At 40.6% G+C, this 22,149-nt stretch overlaps 1 protein-coding gene across 2 annotated transcripts in view; it reads left to right on the top strand.

Moving 5' to 3' along the window:
- Positions 1 to 1,521: 1,521 nt before the first annotated feature.
- The window catches only part of USP12 (ubiquitin specific peptidase 12), a 103,795-nt gene continuing 83,167 nt past the window's right edge, over positions 1,522 to 22,149 (top strand). For both annotated transcript variants that reach the window (XM_032294370.1, XM_032294369.1), the window contains exon 1: positions 1,522 to 1,818. In XM_032294370.1, coding sequence (XP_032150261.1) covers positions 1,771 to 1,818 — 48 coding nt within the window. In that variant the 5' untranslated portion in view covers positions 1,522 to 1,770. The remainder of the gene's footprint in view (positions 1,819 to 22,149) is intronic.

The following is a 22,149-nucleotide window of genomic DNA, read 5'->3' as shown; positions in this document are numbered from 1 at the left end:
GCATTCCCCCCCACAAGCAAGCTTATAATGGAATCACTATGGAAACAGTATTCATGTACCAGAAGTCTATTTTTCACTTACATTTTGTTTGAATGCTTTTTGTTTTTGACTGCTTTGAACCCGTGAGGTGAGGCACTTCCTATTTTAAAGCTGTCTGAATTCAGATCCGCAACCCCACTGAATTAGGGGAACCCAGAAAAGTACCCCATCACTTCAGCAATTAGAAAATATCACGGGCTGGGCGCGGTGACTCAAGCTTGTAATCCCAGCACTTTGGGAGGCTGAGGCGGGCGGATCACGAGGTCAGGAGTTTATGACCAGCCTGACCAACATGGTGAAACCCCGTCTCTACTAAAAAAATACAAAAATTAGCCTGACGTGGTGCCACACGCCTGTAATTCCAGCCACTGGGGAGGCTGAGGCAGGAGAAAAGCTTGAACCTGGGAGGCGGAGGTTGCGGTGGGCCGGGAGCGCGCCATTGCACTCCAGCCGGGGCGACAGAGACTCTGTCTCAAAAAAAAAAAAAAAAAAAAAATCACGAGCTTTCTAACAGCATAATTTATGAAGTTATTCCACTCACTTGAACTACTTTCTCAAATAGGAAAAAATAAAGCTGAGCTGCCAGACACGATGAACTGAGTGCAATGATGAATTTTATAAAAGGAGAAAAGAGGAACTACCCATGCCAGTAGCCAGCGCTGCCTAAGGATTTCTCACAGGGCATTTTTCTTGCTTGCGGGCTTCTTGTTTCTGGTAATATCATCATCACTGCTGGCTTGAGATCTTCTCTATTCTGCAGCACAATGTGCAGATATCTAGAAGCCTATTCTAAATTTATGGCCAACAGGCCGACAGGATTCGTTGCTCTCCCCCCTTCTCCCATTACTTATCTTTCTTCTTAATTCAAAGAGTTAAACGTGTAATTTGTTCTTTGCCTCTTCATTTTTATTTAATTATTTTGTCTTTTTCTAAGTTGTGTTTGACTCCATTGATTCATCCAATATACGTAAAAAGAAACAAACCAAGTGCTTGGGACGCATACCCGGGTTATCTTAACTGTGCAGAGCATGTTTCCTCCCACTCCGCACGAAGTTACCCAGATTATCGCCTCCGTTTTCTGTTTAGGCAGCGGGGGATTGCCATCGCCTCGCCCGCGGTGTGTGTCGCAGTCCGACCCCTCCTGGGTTCTCCCAGGTCGCCGCAGCCGCCGCCGCCTCCGCGCCTCCCTGCCACCCCTCTTCCTACAAGGGGGCTCCAGACCCCCGGCACTAGGACCGCAGGGACGCGGGCAGGAGACAGTGCCCGCCCTCGGTCCCGCCCTCGGCCTCGCGCGGGGTGGGGCCGGGCAGGAGTTCCCCTGCTCGCGCTCCCGGGCCGCTGAGGGGTGGGCGGGGCTGCGCCGCCGGGCCGCGCTGCTGCCTGGCAGGCCGGGCATTAGGGCCTCGGCGGAGCCCGCTCCCCTGCGCGCTGGGCGGGGTGGGCGGCAGGCGGCTTCGCGGGCAGGCGCGGGCCCGGAGGCAGCGGCTGCGCCCTGCGCCGGGGCGGAGCCGGGGGCGGGCCGGCGGCCGGCAGGCGGGGAGCTGGGGCCCGAGGCCGGGAGTGCCTGAGCGCCGGCGGCGACGACGGCAGCGGCGGCCCAGCGGGCTCGGTGCGTGGGTCCGCGGCGGCTCGGGGTCCGCCCGCGGGCTGCGGTGCGAGCGGGCGGCCCGGCTCCCCTCCTTCCCCGCCCGCCGCAGCCGCTGTGATTGGGTGGAAGATGGCGCTGGGCGGATGGAAATCCTAATGACAGTCTCCAAATTCGCCTCCATCTGTACCATGGTAGGTGCAGCTGGCGGGCGGCAGGGGCAGCCGGGACCTCTCGGGCGGGCGGACGGCGCTGGACCCGTTTCTCCTCGTGGCCGCCGGCGGGGCCTAGCGCAGGGGCGTGCGGGCGGCCCGGGTGGGGGCGGTTGGACGGCGCTCAGGCGGGGAGCGCGGGGGTGAGCGGCCAAGGCGGCCGGGGAGGGGGCGCCGCCTGGCGGGCCGGGGCTGCGCGAGGGTGGCGGTGAGGGGGCGACCGTGCGGGACACGGCGAGGGGCGGGCACTGGCCTCCAGGAGCCCGCGACCGAACTGCTGGTGTCCGCGCCGGGCCGAGGGCCGAAGCGCGCCTGGCCTGTGGCGGGGCAGCGGGTGGGCGCGCGGGAGCCAGAGCGCGGCCCTGGGCCAGGGTCGCCGGGGAGGGGGTGCGGAGCTGCGGAGCCGCGCGGGCTCCATTTCCTCCTGGCTGCGCGCCGAGAGGGAAGTGTCCCCGGGCGGGGTGGGGGTCGGCAGGCAGGAAGGAAGGGTCTTTGCCGGGGCGGGCTGCGCTCTTTCCCGCCCGGGAGAGGACGGAAGTCAAGTGCAGATTTCCTCGCGCCGCTGGCCGGCCCGAGTCCCCGACCCCGCGTTGGGGGAAAGGGGCGTGTGTAAAGATGGAAACTTTAAATAAGTGCTGTTGAAATTCTCTCCATTTTCTTCTTGGAGAGGCACGAGCTCTCGTTTCCAGCCGTGTGTCCAGGTGGCAGTCTTGTCTGTGGGAATGCACGTTAATCTTGAAAAGCATTAGCTTTCCTGTCATTTGTTTACTTCGGCCCACCAGACACATCTGTATGTGGTGAAGCCACGTCTGTCTGTGTGCGGGAACCGCCTGCCAAGGCGATATTTGTTTTCTTAGGGCGCTTAAATAGACTATAAAGGAAAAGCGCTAATCCTCGCTGGAAGTCCCGAATTAAGCAAAACGTGGGCGCGTTTAAAACTTGGTGTTTTGTGCTTGGCCAGAAGGACCACAGTTTTCCACATGATGAGACAAATTCGTTTAATTAGCGCCTCGTGAGCTTATATGTAGGGATCGTAATTTATGAGTCATCACCTAAAAAAGTTGTTCTTTGCAACGTGGACCTATTGGTTGTTATTAAAGACTTCTGAAAGCTTGTGTTTGATGCCTCTCTGGCCCTATTTATGCAACCGATTTCATATAGGAGAGCCTCAAGCAATTTTCCATCTAAGGATGGTCCGTTGTATATATTTTTCTTTAAGGAGTGGTGAATCAGATCGGAAAGATGCTTTAAAAGCAGATTCTGTACTGCATGCTGAGGAACAGTACAAAAAATGGCTGAAATCAGGTAGACATAAAAATAGACAGTATTTAAGAAATCATATTGAAGACTCCATTTCCCAACTGGATGGTTGTTCTTTCTCAGAGTTTACATTTTAGGAACGCATTGGTATTAAATGGACTATTTTAAAGTGATTTTCAAGAATTGTTTGGGCTAATTATTTTTAGATAACGCCAATTATTATCTTACTCAGTTTCAAAAGAAATGCGATAATTAGGTCTTTTACAGTGATAGCAGATTGCTGAGCTACACACATTGTAATGGTCACAGTTCACTGTCAAAGACTGGGATTTCAGGAGTGGTGTGATACTTTTATTCATTCACTCAAGTACTGTACATCAAGTATACGTTTAGCAGCTACCAAGTGCTAGAGGCGGAGCTGGGTGCTGGGGATGCCGCAGTGGTCAGGATAGTCCCCGCTTTCATGGTGTTTACATTCTTCTTCATGGACACAAACAGCATTTAAATTAGTATATTAATAAATGTGTGCTGTAATCACATTAGGACAGTGAGACACAGGGATTTGCCAGCGTCGCACACTTAGTAAGTGGGATTCTGATCTCAAGGATGTCAAACTCGGGAGCTCTTTCTAGGGCTTCCACACAGATGCATTAATTACAGGTGGGGTGTGTGTATTGTTGGCAAATACAGAAAGTGCCTGGCCAAATGAGATTGTTCGAAAGGTACTATTAAAATTGGGTGTGTCTTTATTCGTATTTGAATACATTCTAATGTACCCCCAAATAGTGCTAAATATCTCAAAGTAGTGTGCAGTCTTATTCTTTAAAGAAAATGCTATCTGTCCTCTTCAGAATCACAAAGTTGAAAAGCAAAGATACCTCTTTAGCTTTGTTGGTGCCGTTTTTGCTAGGCTTGGAATGCTTCCTCCACCCTACCCCCCATCCTCCTTTTATTTCGAGTATGTGTACCTCTTAAGCAGGGAGCTTTACTTGAATAATCCTACCCCTCTCCAACCCAACCCTCCATCCCCCTCATACAACTTCATGCCATTTTTGAAATGTCAGTAGCACCTATTATATTTAAACTGTGTAGTATATTTTTCTTTGAACTCTTACTCAGTTATGACGGCCTTGAAGGGGAAGGACTGTCATTTACATTTACTTCTACAGTTTGATCTGGAGTACTAGGTTCTGCATTCAGCATAAAAGTGTTCAGGTGGAGCAGGGATGATACTGGGTGTGTGTGTGGAATGGTGGAGAGAAGATGGGCTAGACTTAAACAGAGTACTTCTCAGAAAATCAGCAGCTGTGAAAACATTTAGGATGAGTTGAAATATCATTCTATAAATACTGAAGTGTACATGATTTTTTCATTTGTCAAAATAAGGTACCTGGACACACCTGCAATACCTTAATTGGGTTAAGTAACTGTTAATAACAGTTTTCTTCAGCTGTGTCGTATTTTAGATAACTAGTGTTCTGCTTACATGTGAAAATTAGTAAAATTTGTTTTTCATAGATTATGTTTAGATTGCAATGAGTACATTTTCAAGGGTACCTCTTGAAATACCTCTTTTTAATTTGTTTGTGAAATAATACATTTTCATTATCACATGGTGTTTATTTTGACTTTGAAGTAGTTTCAGACTTCAGGGCCTGGCACAGAGTACCTATATATCTGATAACTAATATTATACTTAATAAGTGTGAAATAATGGGAAAAGTGACAGAATAGTCGTAGAAGGGCTCTGTTTTGCAGTTGAGGTGGCTAATCCGGGTGGTCCGTCATGGCTGTTGTTTGCATGGAGGCAGGCACTGCTTGCTGTTAGCTCCATAAATGTTAGCTCTGCCTCTGATCATTATTCTCTCTTACTATTTGAGTTGTAGGAGTCATAGTTAGGAAGGCGTTGTCGGGAGTGGGACTGGACAAAGGAGAAGTTGGTGCAGAGGGTGGGTAGAGTTAGATCATGGGGTGGCATGGCCTGGCTGCTTGCCCACCGTCGTTTACAAGGGCTTGAGATTAGATCCATTAGAACATGGTGGTAATATGGCCAAAGCTGTAAGGAAGATTCTAGGAGAGTCCGATGGGCTTTGCTTCTGAGAAAGCCTGTGCCTCGCCCAGCACACGGAGCATGGTAAACTTTACTTGCTGAAGAAAAGGCACAGGTAAAGCTGGCTGTCTTTTTTTGTTTGTTTGTTCTGTTTTAATAACAAAGTTTTTTTTTAAATATGTAAATCAGAAAGGACATATATGGAAAAATGTTTGCCTATTCTTACTGCCTCAGTCTCACTGGGATCCAAATAACAGTATGTGTGGTCAGCGCAGTTTATCCTTACTACAGAAATAAAGGCAAGGTGGGGCGAGCCTCAAATCCCATGCTTTGTTGGGAGTGTGTGTGTGTAAGCCTCCTCTTTATATTATAGTAAATAATAAAATTCCTTTTTCCTTCTCACGAAATAGGGTGGATATAGTTCTTTTATTAATAAAATCCTTCTTATTTTTACATGAATATTTTGTTAGTAAAATAGTACTTTCCTGATAGGAGCATTTAAATGTGAGTAGCCGTGTTTTACTTGTCTAATTTTTGCTGTGTTAATTTAAGAGGGAACAAAACATAAGCTTCCTAAGCCTGTTTTTTTTTTTTTTAAGACAACATCAAAAATAAGGAATCTTCTATTACATAAATGTTTGGTCAAAGGAATGTTTGAGCTTGGTGGAGAGAGAACATTTAGAAGAAGTATTATAGAAGTTTTATTTAAGCCCACTGATCTTTTGAATTTGTCTAAAATACATTTTAAACCTTAGACATTAAAAATGATACATTCCCATAGAAAATCTGGAAAATATAAAAACTCTAAGAAAGCGAAAGGAAGATCAGTTATTTTACCTTACAGGGCATATTTTCTTTGACTTTTTAAAAAACTCAAGTTATATTCCCTAGATATAATTTTATATTGTTTTTCCATAAATGATTATCATGTTATAAAATTTGCCCAATTTTAGGATGAACATGAAGAGTTTAATGTTAGAAAATGATGAGGTGTTGAGATTAGCCCAGTAAAGCATAGTGGTAGGGGACTAGGTCGTTGACAGGTTATATATTTAATGATTATTAGAGGGTAAAGTAATATAGTTAGTAGAAATGGAATTTTATAAGAGGTGATGGTTTAATCTTAGGCACTTAGTTATTACAAAGATAAGACTTGTTAGGGTCTGAAATTTTTAATATGCTTAAAAACGCTAGTTTTAAATACCATATTCAATTATGTGGCGTGTGTATAAATAATGTGGTCTTATTTTATATCATATGGCTTTGCTTACCTTGTGGTGGCTTTCTCCTTTCACCTTTCGCTAATAAGTGGCTAATAGGTCTCAAAGTAGGTTAATTATCTACCCTACCATGATCCATGTTGGCCAGTTTCAGCCAGATGTTGTCACATTCTTGTTGTTTTGATTCTAGACTTCTGACCAAGTCCCCCTAAATTGAATCTGCCTCCTTTTTGTCGTTTACCAAATTCCTTTCTTCCTGCCTTTAAACCCATGTTTATTCTAGCTCTTCCGGAACTTTTATTGTCTTAGGAAGTATCATTCAGGCATTTGTATACTATGTATATTTCTTTTCCAGAAACGTTTTTAGATTTAAATAATTAATTTTGTTTTGGTTTCCCTTTTAGTAGCCCTGTTTCAGAAATTTAATATGATATTTTATTGTATATTTGATAGAAGATAAATTCTGGTCCACATTTTGACATTTAGATTTGTATGTATGGGAAAGTTTCTTAAAACTTTGAGGTAATTTTTCTCTTCTGTGAAATAAAGGGATTGGACTAGACACCCTTTAATAGATATTCCTTATATGCTTGTCTCCTTCTAGATCTAAAATTCTGATTCTTTGATAGTTTATAAATGATTATTGGTGTCATTTTCATCATTTTGGGAGCTCTTTTTAAAAAAATTAATTTTTTTTTGCTCTGTAGCCCATTTCTAGAACATTTTGGGAGTTCTTAATTATGTTTTACTAATACAAAAAGCATAGAATGAGATATAATTAAGCATGAATTTCACTTAGTTTCCTAGTTTTTACAGTCTAAATATATTTTTCTTCCTTTAAAACCATTTACTGGAGGTTACTGATATCGCCATTTTAGTCACCAACAGGCCAATAATCCACAAAGCTATTTATTAATTTTTGACACTTTTTTCTTTGCCAATACCACAAAAAAGAAAAATGATTTGAATTTTTTTGAGATTCCACATTTATTTCTTTAGTTATGAGTATGATCTTGGACAAGTTTTACTTTTCTGTACCTGTAAAATGAGAGTAAGATAACATCGAGTTCATCGGGTTGTTGACCAGTGCCTGGCCCATGGTGACCACTGTGTCGTGTTGGCTGTTACTATTACCCTTCTAACATGATTTGCTCCCCTCCCAGAGGTAAAAAGTATTCATTGGCACTACTGATTAATCTGTTAGCTCAACATATGCTAACCAAAATGGGAATTTGTTTTGTGAAATAACAATTGTCAGTTCCTTTTCTTCATAAGAAATGTTAGTTTATTAGTAGTATGCACCCCTGAGAAAGCACTAATTTATTTTGAAATAAGGTGGATTAATTGATTATATGAAAGCTAGGAAAGTAGATTGTCCTCTTGCTGTATTTTGAACAGTTTCTAGAAGAATTTGTTTCTTTTGTCTGGGAGTAAAAATTACTGGTCTAATTTGTGACATTCTCAAACATATTTATAAGTTTAGGTAAGTTGGGAATGTCAAAAGCTGCAATTACTTTTGCATCAACCTTATACCTTTAGAAGAAAAATCTGTCTTATTTTATACTAAAAAAAAAAAAAAAAAAAAAAAAAAAAAAGGCACACTGCTTTTTGTCATTACCAGAACGAGGTGTGTGTATTCAGGTTAGCTTCAGGACTTATGTCCTTGCAGATTTTCCTGTTTACTGAGGCCATATTATTATATTTAATTTTCTTATACTCTATCCTTTAGGAAGCATAACAAGAGAATAACATCTCTTGTTGGCTTACAGTGCACTTACCCACCCTGGTATTAGATATCTTGTCTAAAACCTGCTGTCCCAATCTCGTAGTCTGGAAGAGGGATATTTACGTACATACACCGTACTTTGAGGTGTTGGGAGAAAATGGTAAGTGAAGGGTTGTATTATGAAGAGTTATGCTTGCTGAACTGAAAACTCTCAATTGGAGGCCCAGTATTGTTGAAAATACTTATATATAACATTTGATCATTTGATATGTGCAGAAGTCGTACTAGGAGGTTAGAGTGGCAGTTTATATACATTTATTTTGGAAGAAAAACTACTAAGTCTTTGCTTTTTCACAGCAAAACTCAAGAAGACTTTGTGATAGTGTAAAGTGTAAGAAATTTAATGTAGAGCTCCATTGTATGAGGTGCTATATAGCCTTCTCTGTTTCCTGGCTCATGCTTTTCTGCTGCTTCTCTGTAAGAAGGACCATCAGCTTCTTCTAAACAGTGTGTTATGTCTAAAGAAGAGATGTATAAGCTTGGTTTATTTATCTGTAGTGATCTACATGTCCAGAGCTACCTACCAATCAAAATTTATTTCCAACTTAAAACAAGAAGTAGATGTTTATTTCAGTGATAACTGACAGATGTTCTTACTGAAATGCTTCATAGGTAATCATCCATGCATTCTCTATTTGTAAATAGGGGTTTAAATCATAATATTGATGGAGTTAGAGTACTGTTGTCTTTGATTTTATTTTAGTGCGTTTTATTTTAGTGACCTAGTAAGCCTCTGCCTGATGGTGGTTTTTTCCCCCCATTTTTGGGGGTAAAAAGTGCTTTTTCCTAAGTACTTTGAGGAAGGGTTCATGGAGACCTGCATTAAATCAAGCTGCATGTGGGTTCTGAGAATATGAAGATGACTATGACAAACTCTGGTCTTATGTAACTTCAGTGTGGAACTTCAGAATTACATTCAGTATGTCCTGAGTGGGTTATAGTTGTGCTGAGGAAGTAATCCTCTTGACCCCTGGACAGCCTGGAGGTATCTGGGTTGATCAGAGGCACTTAGCCAGTTCCATTCTGGTGAGAGCAGACTTAGCTGTATCTTTATTTATTTATTTTTGTAGACAGAGTCTTGCTCTATTGCTCAGGCTGTCTCCTATGTTTAAACTATCCTCTTGCCTTTACCTCCCACGGTGCTCAGATTACAGGTGTGAGCCATTGCACCTGGCCACCTCCGTATCCCTGTGAGCTCTATATATACTATTTTCTCTGTGTCCCCTGATAAGAAAAAGATTGGAAACCAGCTCTACTTACAGCATTGTAGAGGATGAACATGTAAGACAAATGCACACAATGAGATGTTTTTCTTATTGCTATAAGTAATGGTAATTATATGTGAAAGAGAAGGTGGTTATTTCTCTGGGAGAGAAAAGAAGAGGGCTTCAGGAAGAAGCTTAAAAGAGAGTTGAACTTTGCAAAATGAATGGCCTTTATTATGTGGACATGGAGGGATGGGATACCAGATATAAGTAAATAATGTGTTACTCTTAGGCTCTGTAGTGGTTTGGCATGAAAGCGGGTCTTGTGAACAGTAAGGCTGGAGAGTAGGAAGTGGGTATATTTAAAGAAATACCAAGTTTACCAACTATTGATTTGCATTAAAATAATCATTAAAGTGTTTGGCCTGAGGAAATGTAAGTCCAGAGGACAGTCATGAGCATATAGGAAGCAATGGAGTTGGTAAAAATATGCTAAATTGAATTACATTGATTGTTCAAAATTTGCTTGTTTCTTTTTTTTAAGATAAAATGACAACAAAACGATGGATGGGGTAGAAGGACAATTCAGTGGGCTGTTAAAACTTGTTAAGGGCCTCCTTGTTTTTGTTTTTTTTTTGTTTTTTTTTTTTTTGAGTCGGAGTTTTGCTCTTGTTACCCAGGCTGGAGTGCAATGGCGCGACCTCGGCTCACCGCAACCTCCGCCTCCTGGGTTCAGGCAATTCTCCTGCCTCAGCCTCCTCAGTAGCTGGGATTACAGGCACGCGCCACCATGCCCAGCTAATTTTTTGTATTTTTAGTAGAGACGGGGTTTCACCATGTTGACCAGGATGGTCTTGATCTCTTGACCTCGTGATCCACCTGCCTTGGCCTCCCAAAGTGCTGGGATTACAGGCTTGAGCCACCGCGCCCGGCCAGGGCCTCCTTGTTTAAGAACCATCTAAACAATCACTGTTGGAAAATATAGGGTTGTATATACATGTTAAAAAATTAAGGATAAATATTCACACAAGGAGTGAATTTTCTTTCTTCCATGCCAGCAGACATTTAAACATTACCATTCAAACTCTGAGAGAAGGAAAGTAGGAAAAACAAAATGGAAAAGAATGATAGAAAACACAGGTGGAAGAAATAAGCTCTAGTTCATTAATCGTAATCCAAATGGATCAAACTTACCTGCATTATATTAAAGGAACTATCAGATTGGATAAAAAACAAAATATTGCTTAATAAGAAACCTACTTAAAATGAAAGGACAGTCTCTTTAACAATAACACAATATTGTCACACCTAAGAAAATTAACAATAGATTTTTTTTTTGAGATATTTCAAAATAATTTATTTTGTTGTTGTTAGTCTTTCTGTATCTGTTCAGAGTTAGGAAAAGTTAGGTAATATTAGCCACATTTTCACAAAATGGAAAGGAAGCTTAAAGTCAACCCTGCAGCAACTAGGGATGGGGTCCAAATTTCTAGACATCCAAACTCATTATGACATCTGTGGGCCAATGTGTTGCAGGTTTGATGGTTGAGACAATATTATTCCTTTTCAAACAAGAATTGGGAATTTTTATTTCTGACTTTTCAGCTGCATGTCTCTGTGTGTGACTTTGAGTCCCACTTCCCTCACCAGTTATTTTCACTTGGGTAGGCCATATAACTGGTTTCAGTTATGAAATAATAATTTACCCATTAGAACAGATGAGATGACACGTGAACGTCCTTTGTACTATAAACACGTATTAACGTCACCCTTAAATGGTCATTATTGGTAAGACTCCATGCCCTGTTAAGGAAAGGATGGAGAAAGCGCATTAAGATACTGTGAGACTGTAGGAGTTATAACAGGGCTCACAAGTTACCTTTGACACAGTATAGCTATTTCGAAGTTTGAACATGAGTATTTTAATCTATGAAGCATAGTTTTAGATTACCCTTAAAATCTTTTTACTGTGTTAAGAATTTATAGTTCATAAAGTAGCTGTCTTTTTTTTTTTTTTTTTTTTTTTTTGAGACAGAACCTTGCTCTGTCGCCCAGAGTGGAGTGCAGTGACACAATCTCGCCTCCTTGAAACCTCTGCCTCCTGTGCTCAAGCTATCTGGGACTCTAGGCACACAGCACTGTGCCCAGCTAATTTTTCTTTTTAATAAGTTTTTTATAGAGACAAGGTTTCGCCACATTGCCCAGGCCTGTCTCAAACTCCTGAGCTCAAGCAATCCACCCAGCCTCCCAAAATGCTGGGATTACAGGCGTGAACCACCGCACCTGGCCTGTAGTTAACCTCTGATGTCAGTAAACTCTGCAGTTCCCTTCTAGTAACATTTCTTTTAAGGTCTAAAATTACAGTGAATAAATTGCCTTGATTTCTATAGTATTCGTCTACCTGGGTTTTTCAGGGATCCCTGAAAAGAGACTTTCAAAATTAGAGCCCGTCTGGGCACAAGTAAAATAAGCCATAAAGTACTTAAGTTGTAGGGGTAAGGAGACAATAAAATAAAAGGCTTGTGTTCTTTGAAATGGAAAATACATTTATAATTTGAGATTTTTGTAGATGAACATTTATTCTGCTTTGTATGTGATTATCTTAGTCCAAAAATCTAGCTGTTATAACTTTGAAGAAATTATTTCTACCATTTCTCTAGAATATTGTTTCACAGTTTTTCTTTGCTGGTGTTGCAAAGGTTCCCTGGTTGTTTAATTTGCTTAATGTAGATACTCATATGCAGGATGAAGATACTCATATGCAGGATGATTAAGGTGGTACCATGAGGGTAGTAGCTGGGACTTTGAAGTTTTCATGAGAAAGGCGTGTCTTAAAATAATAGAGCAGGGGCATCCTCTTTTCCACAAAAGACGGTTTCAGACTTAATGGCCTTGAGAGATGACGCTTTGTGGAGGAGAACACCGCATGTTGGGACCTGGGGGTAGGATGGCTGGAGGGAGACCATCAGGAAGAATAGTTGATGGATGCTGGGCTTAAACCGGGGAGATGGGTTGAGCTGTGTAGCAAATCACCATGGCACCGTTTACCTGTGTAACAAACCTGCGTATCCTGCACATGTGCCCTGGAACTTAAGATTGAAGAAAAAAAAAAAAAAAAAGGAAACATGATACTTTGGTGTTTTTTTTTTTTTTTTTTTTTTTTTTTTTTTTTTTTGAGACGGAGTTTCGCTCTTGTTACCCAGGCTGGAGTGCAATGGCGCGACCTCGGCTCACTGCAACCTCCGCCTCCTGGGTTCAGGCAATTCTTCTGCCTCAGTCTCCTGAGTAGCTGGGACTACAGCACGCACCACCATGCCCAGCTAATTTTTTGTAGTTTTAGTAGAGACGGGGTTTCACCATGTTGACCAGGATGGTCTCGATCTCTTGACCTCGTGATCCACCTGCCTCGGCCTCCCAAAGTGCTGGGATTACAGGCTTGAGCCACCGCGCCCGGCCTCTTTGGTTCTTTTAAGAACCGGTGAGGAATAGGAATCAAGTGGTTTCACTGTTTGTTATTTGATGGACCTAGAGGTTTAATGCTGATAATTTCTTCAGGCTGATGTAGTCAGGGTTTTTATGTAAAGGTGGACAAAATTCGGAACAAATTTGAAACATCAAAGGCTCAAAACTAGATGTAACTGATCAAAAATACAACCAAAAATATTGTGCTTTTGGTTCTGCTGGGCAAATTAGAATCTTTTTGTTGTCTTCTGTTACATATTTTTTTTAAAAGACAGTTCACTTTTTTTTTTTTAACTTTATTGGTTAGTTTCATTTGTTTTTCCGCATTTTTTCAATTTGAGGAATTTTTCAATATCTCCTCCACAGGACACCCTGCTGAACAAGGACCTGTCATTGTCACGTGACTTGTTAAAACGGAGGCCTTGACTTAACTTTGCAAATGAAAAGCTAAAAGGACTCACTTCCGGTTGTTTTCTCACTATACAAATCAAGCCTTAGCCTGATAAAAATTGGATATTTGTGTCATTGTCTTAGTTGGAGTCATTATGTTGCTCTTTTTAACTAAAAATATGTAAGTGAAATCTGTCACCTTTTTTGTTCTCTGTTTATTGAGTTTTTCCAGCTTTATTGAGGAATAATGGATACATATCATGGTATATATTTAAGGGGGTATTTTCATTCTTTAAAGACTGCACAGATGCCTTTGGTCAGGTTACTGCTTCTGACAAGTGTTCCCCACTGTTCCGCTGTTTCAGGTTGTTATTTCCTTGTATCTATGAAGCCTCTCTTCTGTTACACATTTTCAACCCAGATGTTAGTTGCTTTAATAGTCTACTGTCTTTCCTTTTCATATCTGAAACTGGTATGTAATTATACCACCATTTCAGTGCCAATACCCTACTGTGATGTTCTTGTCATTTTATGTTAATGATGACTTAGTTCATCTTCACTGACTTGTAAAGTTGAATGTGACTTCTGTAATTTTAGCTTTTCCAAGGAACTTACATCAGAGTCTGACATTTATTGAGTGGCTAGTTGGTGATGCTATTGCTAGGCATTTCACAGATTCAGGTTTCACAATGATAAAAAGTAGAGGTGTTCCCCTCTACAAAGCGTCATCTCTCAAGGCCATTAAGTCTGAAACCTTCTAAACATTATATCCTGTTTTGCGGAAAAGGGGATGTCCCTGCTCTGTCATTTTAAGATGCACCTTCCTCATGTAAACTTCAGTTGAGTTTAGATAAATGTGTAGATGATAAATCTAGAGCAGATTGTTAAAGAGAGTTAGGATATTTGGGTACATTTTTGGTTGACATCAAAGTTAACAAGGCCTTCTGCAAATGTTACTGGATATTGATAGAGAAGGCTGGATTAAGTAGGTGTGGCCTAGTTGAGAAATGAAATTTAATAATAAAACACTTGTAAAACACTGGAATTATATGCCTGATGCAAATGGAATGGTGTTTGAAAAATCTTATTTTCGGCCAGGTGCGGTGACTCAAGCCTGTAATCCCAGCACTTTGGGAGGCTGAGGAGGGCGGATCACAAGGTCAAGAGATTGAGACCATCCTGGCCAACATGGTGAAACCCCTTCTCTATTAAAAAAAAAAAAATATATATATATATAAATTAGCTGGGCATGGTGGTGTGCGCCTGTAGTCCCAGCTACTCGGGAGGCTGAGGCAGGAGAATTGCTTGAACCCGGGAGGCAGAGGTTGCAATGAGCCGAGATTGTGCCACTGCACCCCAGCCTGGCACCTGGTGACAGAGTGAGACTCTGTCTCAAAAAAAAAAAAAAAAAAAAAGAAAAGAAAAGAAAAATCTTATTTGCTTGCGATTTTTGGGAACAGCCTGTGTTTGATATGGACTCCGAAATATAAGGTCATGGTAACTTTTGGAAATTGGATGGTAGATATGCCCTTGTAATTTAGTAATTCATACATTGTTTTTTGAACTACCAAAGTGAGGAATTTAAAAAAAATAAATTACTCAGGTTTAACTGTATGTACTCTTAAAAAATCAAGTGATATCTGATTACCTTAGAAATGGTAGTTTCTTTTAATTTTGCATTTTTAAAAGTTTAAGCAAAAGCAAATCACTTTTCAAAAGTGCCGAATTGTGTGAGTTAAAAAATCCATTTCTTACAAGGAGAAGAGGTCACCCTTTCCCAAGAAGTAATTGCTAGAAAGAATTGGGATATATGTGTGTGTTTGTTGCCTTACATTACCTGGGCATATACAAGCATGAGGTATTGTGTGTATGTGTGTGTGTCACCTCTCTACTCCCCCCAAAATTTAAAACTGCAGGTTTATTTGCTTTTTCACTTAACATATAGTGTGCATTTTTAGTTGTCATCATGTTTCATTCTGTGTCAAAACTCTTGTGTGCATTTTAATTTCCCATTGTCTTCAATGTCTATCATATTGGAAAGTTTGGTGATATAATGCTGTTTGCACATTTTCATTTTATTAAACAATAATTAGTTTCCTATAGCTGCCATAGCAAAGTATCAGAAACTTTTTGTGTGGATTATAATACTGTATTGTTACTGTACCTTTTGTATGTTTAGATGTGTTTAGAGACAGGACTTACCATTGTGTTACAGTTACCTGCAGTATTCATAACAGTCATATGCTGTGCAGTTTGTAGCGTAGGAGCAAAAGGCTAGACCACATAGCCTGGGTGTGTTGTGGGCCATACCATCTGGGTTTGCGTGAGTGCATTCTGTGATGTACGCACCATGATGTAATTGCCTAACAACCAGTTTCTCAGAATGTAGTCATTTCATTAAATGATGCATGCCTGTAACAGAAATTTATCACCTTACAATTGTATAGGCTAGAAGTCCAGAATCAAGATGTGGACAGGATTGGTTTCTTCTGAGGGCTGTCAGGAGAATCTCTTCCATTGTCTGTCCTAGCTACTGGTGGTTTGCTGGCATGTGGATGCATCACTCCAGTCGTTTCACATGGCCTTCTCCCTGTGTGTCTGTCTCTCTACCTTGTCTGCCTTCCATGCCTGTGTCTGAATTTTCCCTTTGTACTCGGATGCCAGTCACACTGGGTTAGGGTCTACCCCAGTGACTTCATTGTAACTTGATTACCTCTGTAAAGACCCTATTTCCAAATAAGGTCACATTCTGAGATACTGGGGCTTAAGACTTAAACGTATCTTTATTAGGGAGCACAGTTCACCCGATAAAACCAATGGTGCAATCAGGTCCATTATTGCAATCAGTATCAAGGAGTATTTATCAAGTTGGGTTATGTGCTAGACACTAGAGATGCAAAGCTGTTTAAGTTCCTTTTTGCTTGGTAAGTTTTATATACATTAAGCTAAAAAACAGAATGCTGTAGTTGAAATGGACCTAAGAATGAATTTGAATTACTCACGCCTGTAATCCCAGCACTTTGAGAGACCGAGGCGGGCGGATCATCTGAGGTTGGGAGTTTGAGACCAGCCCACCAACATGGAGAAACCGCATCTCTACTAAAAATACAAAAAATCAGATGGGCGTGGTGGCGCATGCCTGTAATAGCAGCTACTCCCATGTAATCCCATGACTGGCCAGTCTTTCTTTCATTACCTCCCTTGGACAGGGACTCCTATTTGCCTCTTTCACTTATCAGACCCTTGTGATTACACAGGGCTCACCTGGGTAATCCAGGCTAATCTCTCATCAAGGTCGTTTGATTGTAGGAACCTTAATTCCTTCTGCAAGTTGAATTCACAGGTTCTGGCGCTTAGGATCTAGACGTTTTGAGGGAGGCAGTTATTTTTCTACCACCACAATGTGTGCACCTTTTTTTTTTTTTAAACTTTAAAAATATGTTAGAAGTGAAAATCAATTCCTGATATGCCTTTAATGAATTTTAGGTTGTGGCGAAATATTGGGAAGAAGTTGAGTGGATTTGTAAACATATACCTTTTGTGCTAAGTGAATGTTAAGAGGTGGTTATCTGTTATAGTTTTGGAAGTAACAGAATGGGAATTTTTACTTCAGGTACTGTTAGCACATTACTGGTCTCAGCAGAAAAAAGTAAAGATGCAGTGGAATATTCAGGAAAATTAGCTACCAGTACTTTTACAACTTTTTTTTTTTTTTTGAGACGGGGTCTTGCTCTGTTGCCCAGGCTGGAGTACAGTGTCATGATCTCAGCTCACTGGAACCTCTGTCTTCCAAGTTCAAGCGATTCTTCTGTCTCAGCCTCCTAAGTATTTGGGACCACAGGTTCATGCCACCATGCAAGGCTAATTTTTTTTTGTATTTTTAGTAATGATGGGGTTTCACGATATTGGCCAGGGTGGTCTCAAACTCCTGACCTTGTGATTTGCCTGCCTTGTGCTAGGATTTGCCTCCCAGAGTGCTAGGATTACAAATGTGAGCCACTATGCTGGGCCACAACTTTTGATAAGTAAGTAAATATAGGGTTGGTAGCATGAGAGGTTATGAAAATGGATGAAATGAGTAAAACCTATACTACATGGCCTTACTCAAAAGAGCATATGTGAAACATATTTTAGGGTTTTAAGATTAGATCAGAATCTTTTATATTTACAGTATAGTAATTTAAACGATGGTTGGGTTTCATTAAAAGACAGTCTTGGAGGTTTAGAGAGAAAGCCTTACTTAGGCTGTGTGCTTTCTAAGGAAGAAAGGGCAAAAAAAGGGCAACTGTGACATTTTCTTAGGTAAAGTGGAAAGATGCAGAAATGTCTCTGGGATGTGAAATAGATTTTTAATGGTTAAAGATAGTATCAGAAGAAACTCTAATTTGAGGATTGCTGCATCTCAAAATAGTTGTGTTTTGCACTTATTAAACGACTGCCATAATTAGATTTGATATCTTAGTAAACTCACGAGATAGGATGAAACATAGAACCTGGACTTTTAGGGACTTTATTTTTCTCATAGAGCAGGAGAGGCCAAGAAAAGAGAGATGGTAAGGAAGACAGAAAAGAATACTCAGTAGATATTTATATATGGGCTATGCTAGGTGAACTGTTACGTATTAGTGGTTCTTACTCTTAAGGAAGGTAAGGTCTTGGGGAGATGAGACTTAAAATTCACGTCCAACAGAATGTATCAGGAAAGTAGGTGTATGAGCTCCCTGAGGGTGATTTGTGGAAGGGTAGAGGCTGAACATTTAATTCTTGAGTATTAGCAAGATCTGAAACTCTAATATACCAATTAATGGATTATAGAACAGCTTTTCACTGTTACAGAAGTGATGTATCCACTCTTGGTATTTTTGGAGTTTATTGTTACTAGATTTTATAGAACTTACTTGAAACTAGAAAATATTTCTATTTCATTATTTTATATGTTTTTGCATGCAATGTTTATGTGTTTTATCAAAAAAACAAAATTTATATTGAAGACTTTAGAAGTGAATTTGAGTTTTGGACACTAAGCTTTATTTATTTACTTATTTTTTTCTGAGATGGAGTCTCACTCTGTTACCCAGGTTGGAGTGCAGTGGCGCAACCTTGACTCACTGCAACCTCTGTCTCCCAGGTTCAGGCAGCTCTCCTGCCTCAGCCTCCCAAGTAGCTGGGATTGCAGGTGCCCACCACCATGCTTCCCTAATTTTTGTATTTTTTAGTAGAGATGGGATTTCGCCATGTTGGCCAGGGTAGTCTTGAACTCCTGACCTCAGGTGATAGGCCTGCCTTGGCCTCCCAAAGTGCTGAGATTACAGGTGTGAGCCACCATGCCCGGCCTGGACACTAAGCTTTTTAAATGTCGAATATAAACAATTCATTAAAAAAGACTCCCAAGTTAACATACATATTCTTTTTTCTTAAACCAGCTTTATTGAGATATAATTCACACATCCAACAATTCACTCATTTAAAGTATACAGTTTAGTGGTTTTTAGTATATTGACAGAGTTGTGCATTTATCACCATAGTCAATTTTAATCCCCTCGAAAGAAACTTTATACCCTTTAGCCGTCATCTTCCTCCCCTTCCTTCTTTTTCCTCCCTCTTCCAGCCCCAGACAACCACTGATTTACTTTATGTGTTTATATAATTATCTGCTTTGGACTTCAGTATGTGGAATCATAGAGTATATGGTCTTTGGGACTGGCTGCTTTCGCTTAGCATATTTTCAAGGTACATTTATATTGTAACATAGATCAGTACTGCATTGCTTTTGTTGGACAAATACTGTTCCGTTGTGTGGATATACTATATCTTGTTTATTTGTTCATTGATGAACATTTGGAGCATTTCCACCTTATGGTTCTTGTGAATAATACTATAGTGAGCACCGGGGGTGCAAGCTTTTGTATGGACATATGTTTTGTTTTCCCGTGTGTTTGTACTTTGGAGTGGAATTGCTGTTTAATCATTTGAGGATCTACCAGATTGTTTTCCAAAGAAGATGCACCATTTTATGTTCTGCCAACAGTGTATGGCTGTTCCTATTTTTCTGCATCCCCACTGGTACTTGTTATCTTACTTTCTGATTGTAGCAATCTTCATTTTGAGTACGAGGTGGTATCTCATTGGGGTTTTCATTTGCATTTCCCTGATGAGTAATGATGTTGAGCACCTCTTTATGTACCTATTGGCCATTTGTGTATCTTTTGTGGAAAATTATTCATGTTTTTTGGCTATTCTTTGAGTTGTCTTAATTGCTGTAAGAGTTTTTTTGTTTTGTTTTGTTTGTTTTTTCAAGGCAGGATCTTGCTTTGTTACTGAGGCTGGAGTGTAGTGACATGATCATCCATTGCAACTCCTGGTCTCAAGTCCTCCTCCCACCTCAGCCTCCAGAGTAGCTAGGAGTACAGGCACGTGCTCCTATGCCTGGCTAATTTTATACTTTTAGTAGAGATGGGTTCTAGCTATTTTGCCCAGGCTGGTCTTGAACTGCTGGCCCTCAGGGGATCCACTTGCCTAGTCCTCCTAAAGCACTGGGATTACAGGCATTAGCCACCCTTCCTGCCCCTGTTGTAAGAGTTCTTTATATATTCTGGATACAAGTTCCTTGTTGGTTACATTATTTGCCAATATTTCCTCCCATTCTGTGGGTTGTCTTTTCATTTTCTTGATGGTGCCATTTGAAGCACAAAATCATTTTTATTTTGATGAAGTCTAATTTATCTGATTTTTTTCTTTTATTTTCCTTTTATTTGTGGAGACAGAGTCTTGCTTTGTCTCTGGATCTCAGCTCACTGCAACGTCCGCCTCTGGGTTCAGACGATTCTCATGCCTCAGACTCCCAAGTAGCTGAGATTACAGGTCTGCGCCACCATACCCAGCTAGTTTTTTTTGTATTTTTAGTAGAGGTGGAGTTTTGTCATGTTGGCCAGGTTGATATTGAACTCTCGGCCTCCCAAAGTGCTGGGATTGCAGACATGAGCCATGGCATCTGGCCTAATTTTTTCTTTTGTTGCTCATGCTTTTGGTGTCATATTCTATAATCCTTTGCCAAATCCCATGTCAATCCTTTGCCAAATCCAGTGTTTTCTTTTTAGAGTTTTCTCAGTGTTGCTCTTTTATATGCTTCTTTGATCTATTTGGAATTAGTTTTTTGTATGTAGTTTGAGGTAAAGGTAACTTCATTCTTTTGCACGTGACTGTCCATTTGTCCCAGTGCCAGTTGTTAAAAAGACTATTCTTTCTCTGTTGATTGGACTTGGCACCCTTGTTGAAAACCAGTTGATCATAGATGTATGAGTTTCTTTCTGGATCCTTAGTTTTATTTCATTGATTTGTATGTCTACCTTTCTGCCAGTACCACACTGTCATGATTGCAATCATAGCTCATTGCAGTCTTGAACTCCTGGACTCAAGTGATCATTACACTGGTGAGCCACTGAGCCCAACCTCCATATAAATTTAGAATGAGCTTGTTAATTTCCATAAAATTATTAGCTGGGATTCTGATAGGGATCTCATCGAGCCTGTAGATTGGTTTGTGTTGCCATTTTAAGTGTTAAGTCTGTGAACATGGTTTGTTTTTCTCTGTGTTTAGATTTCCTTTAATTTGTTTTAGTAATATTTTGTAGTTTTCAGAGTTTTGAAACTCTGAAATGTTTCTCTTTTTTTGTTAAATTGATTCCTACTTAAATCATTTTGAATGCTGTTGTGAGTGGAGTTGTCTTAATTTCATTTTCAGATTGTTCAGGACAAGCATATGTAAATGCAATGAATGTTTTTGCTTTTATTATTTTAAATAGACATATTGTACAAATTTTACATATTTGTGGGATACAGTGTGATATTTTGATACATGTATGCAATGTGTAATGATCAAATTGGGGAATTAGCATATCCGTCATTTCAAACATTTATCATTTCTTTGTGTTGGGAACATTCAAAATCTGCTCCTTTAGCTATTTGAAAATGTACAATAAATTGTTGTTAATTATAGTCACCCTACAGTGCTGTAGAACAGGATCTCCAACCCCTGGTCTGTGGCCTGTTAGGAACCGGGCTGTACAGCAGGAGGTGAGTGTCCAGTGAGTAGCATTACTGTCTGAGCTCCGCCTCCTGTCAGATCAACAGGCACAGGAGCGTGAACCCTGTTATGAACCGCACATGCGAGGGATCTGGGTTGCACACTCCTTATGAGAATCTAATGCCTGATGATCTGAGAACAGTTTCATCCCAAAACCATCCCCCTGAATCCATGGAAGAATTGTCTTCCAAAAAAGGTTGGGGACTGTTGCTGTAGATCACCAGAACTTATTGCTCCTACCCAGCTGTAATTTTGTATTCATTAACCAACCCTTGGCTACTCTTTCCACACCCTACATCTCCATCCTCTATTCTAGTAACCACTATTCTACTCCATAGTTTTATGAGATCAATACAATTGATTGCTATGTATTATTTTAGAACCTGCAACCTTGCTGAACTCATTTATTGTGGTAGGAACTTTTTTAGTGGATTCTTTAGGGTTTTCTATATTTAAGATCATGTTAGATATGAATAAAGATAGGTTTACTTCTTTCTTTCAAATTTGAATGCCTGTTTTTCTTGCCTAATTGCTCTGGCTAGAACCCGCAGTACAGTGTTGAAAAGAAGGAACAAGAGAGAATTTCCTTGTCTTTTTCCTAATCTTAGGGGGAACACATCCAATGTTTTCACTATTAAATATATTAGTGTTAATTTTTTATAGATGCCTTTTGTCAGATTGAGGAGTTCTTTTCCTCTTCTATTTTCTTCCCCCCTCCCCTGAAGACAGGGTATTGCTCTGTTGCCCATGCTGAAATGCAGTGGTATGATCTTGGCTCACTACAACCTCCGCCTTCCTGGCAAAAGTGATTCTTCCACTTTGGTCCCCTGTGAAGCTGGGATTACAGGCCTGTGCCA

This window comes from Sapajus apella, unplaced genomic scaffold, assembly GCF_009761245.1.
Source record: "Sapajus apella isolate SASKATOON/1434 unplaced genomic scaffold, GSC_monkey_1.0 scaffold32, whole genome shotgun sequence".
NCBI lineage: Eukaryota > Metazoa > Chordata > Mammalia > Primates > Cebidae > Sapajus > Sapajus apella.
The sequence above is the reverse complement of the archived record's forward strand: the minus strand, read 5'-3'. Positions and strand labels throughout refer to the sequence as shown.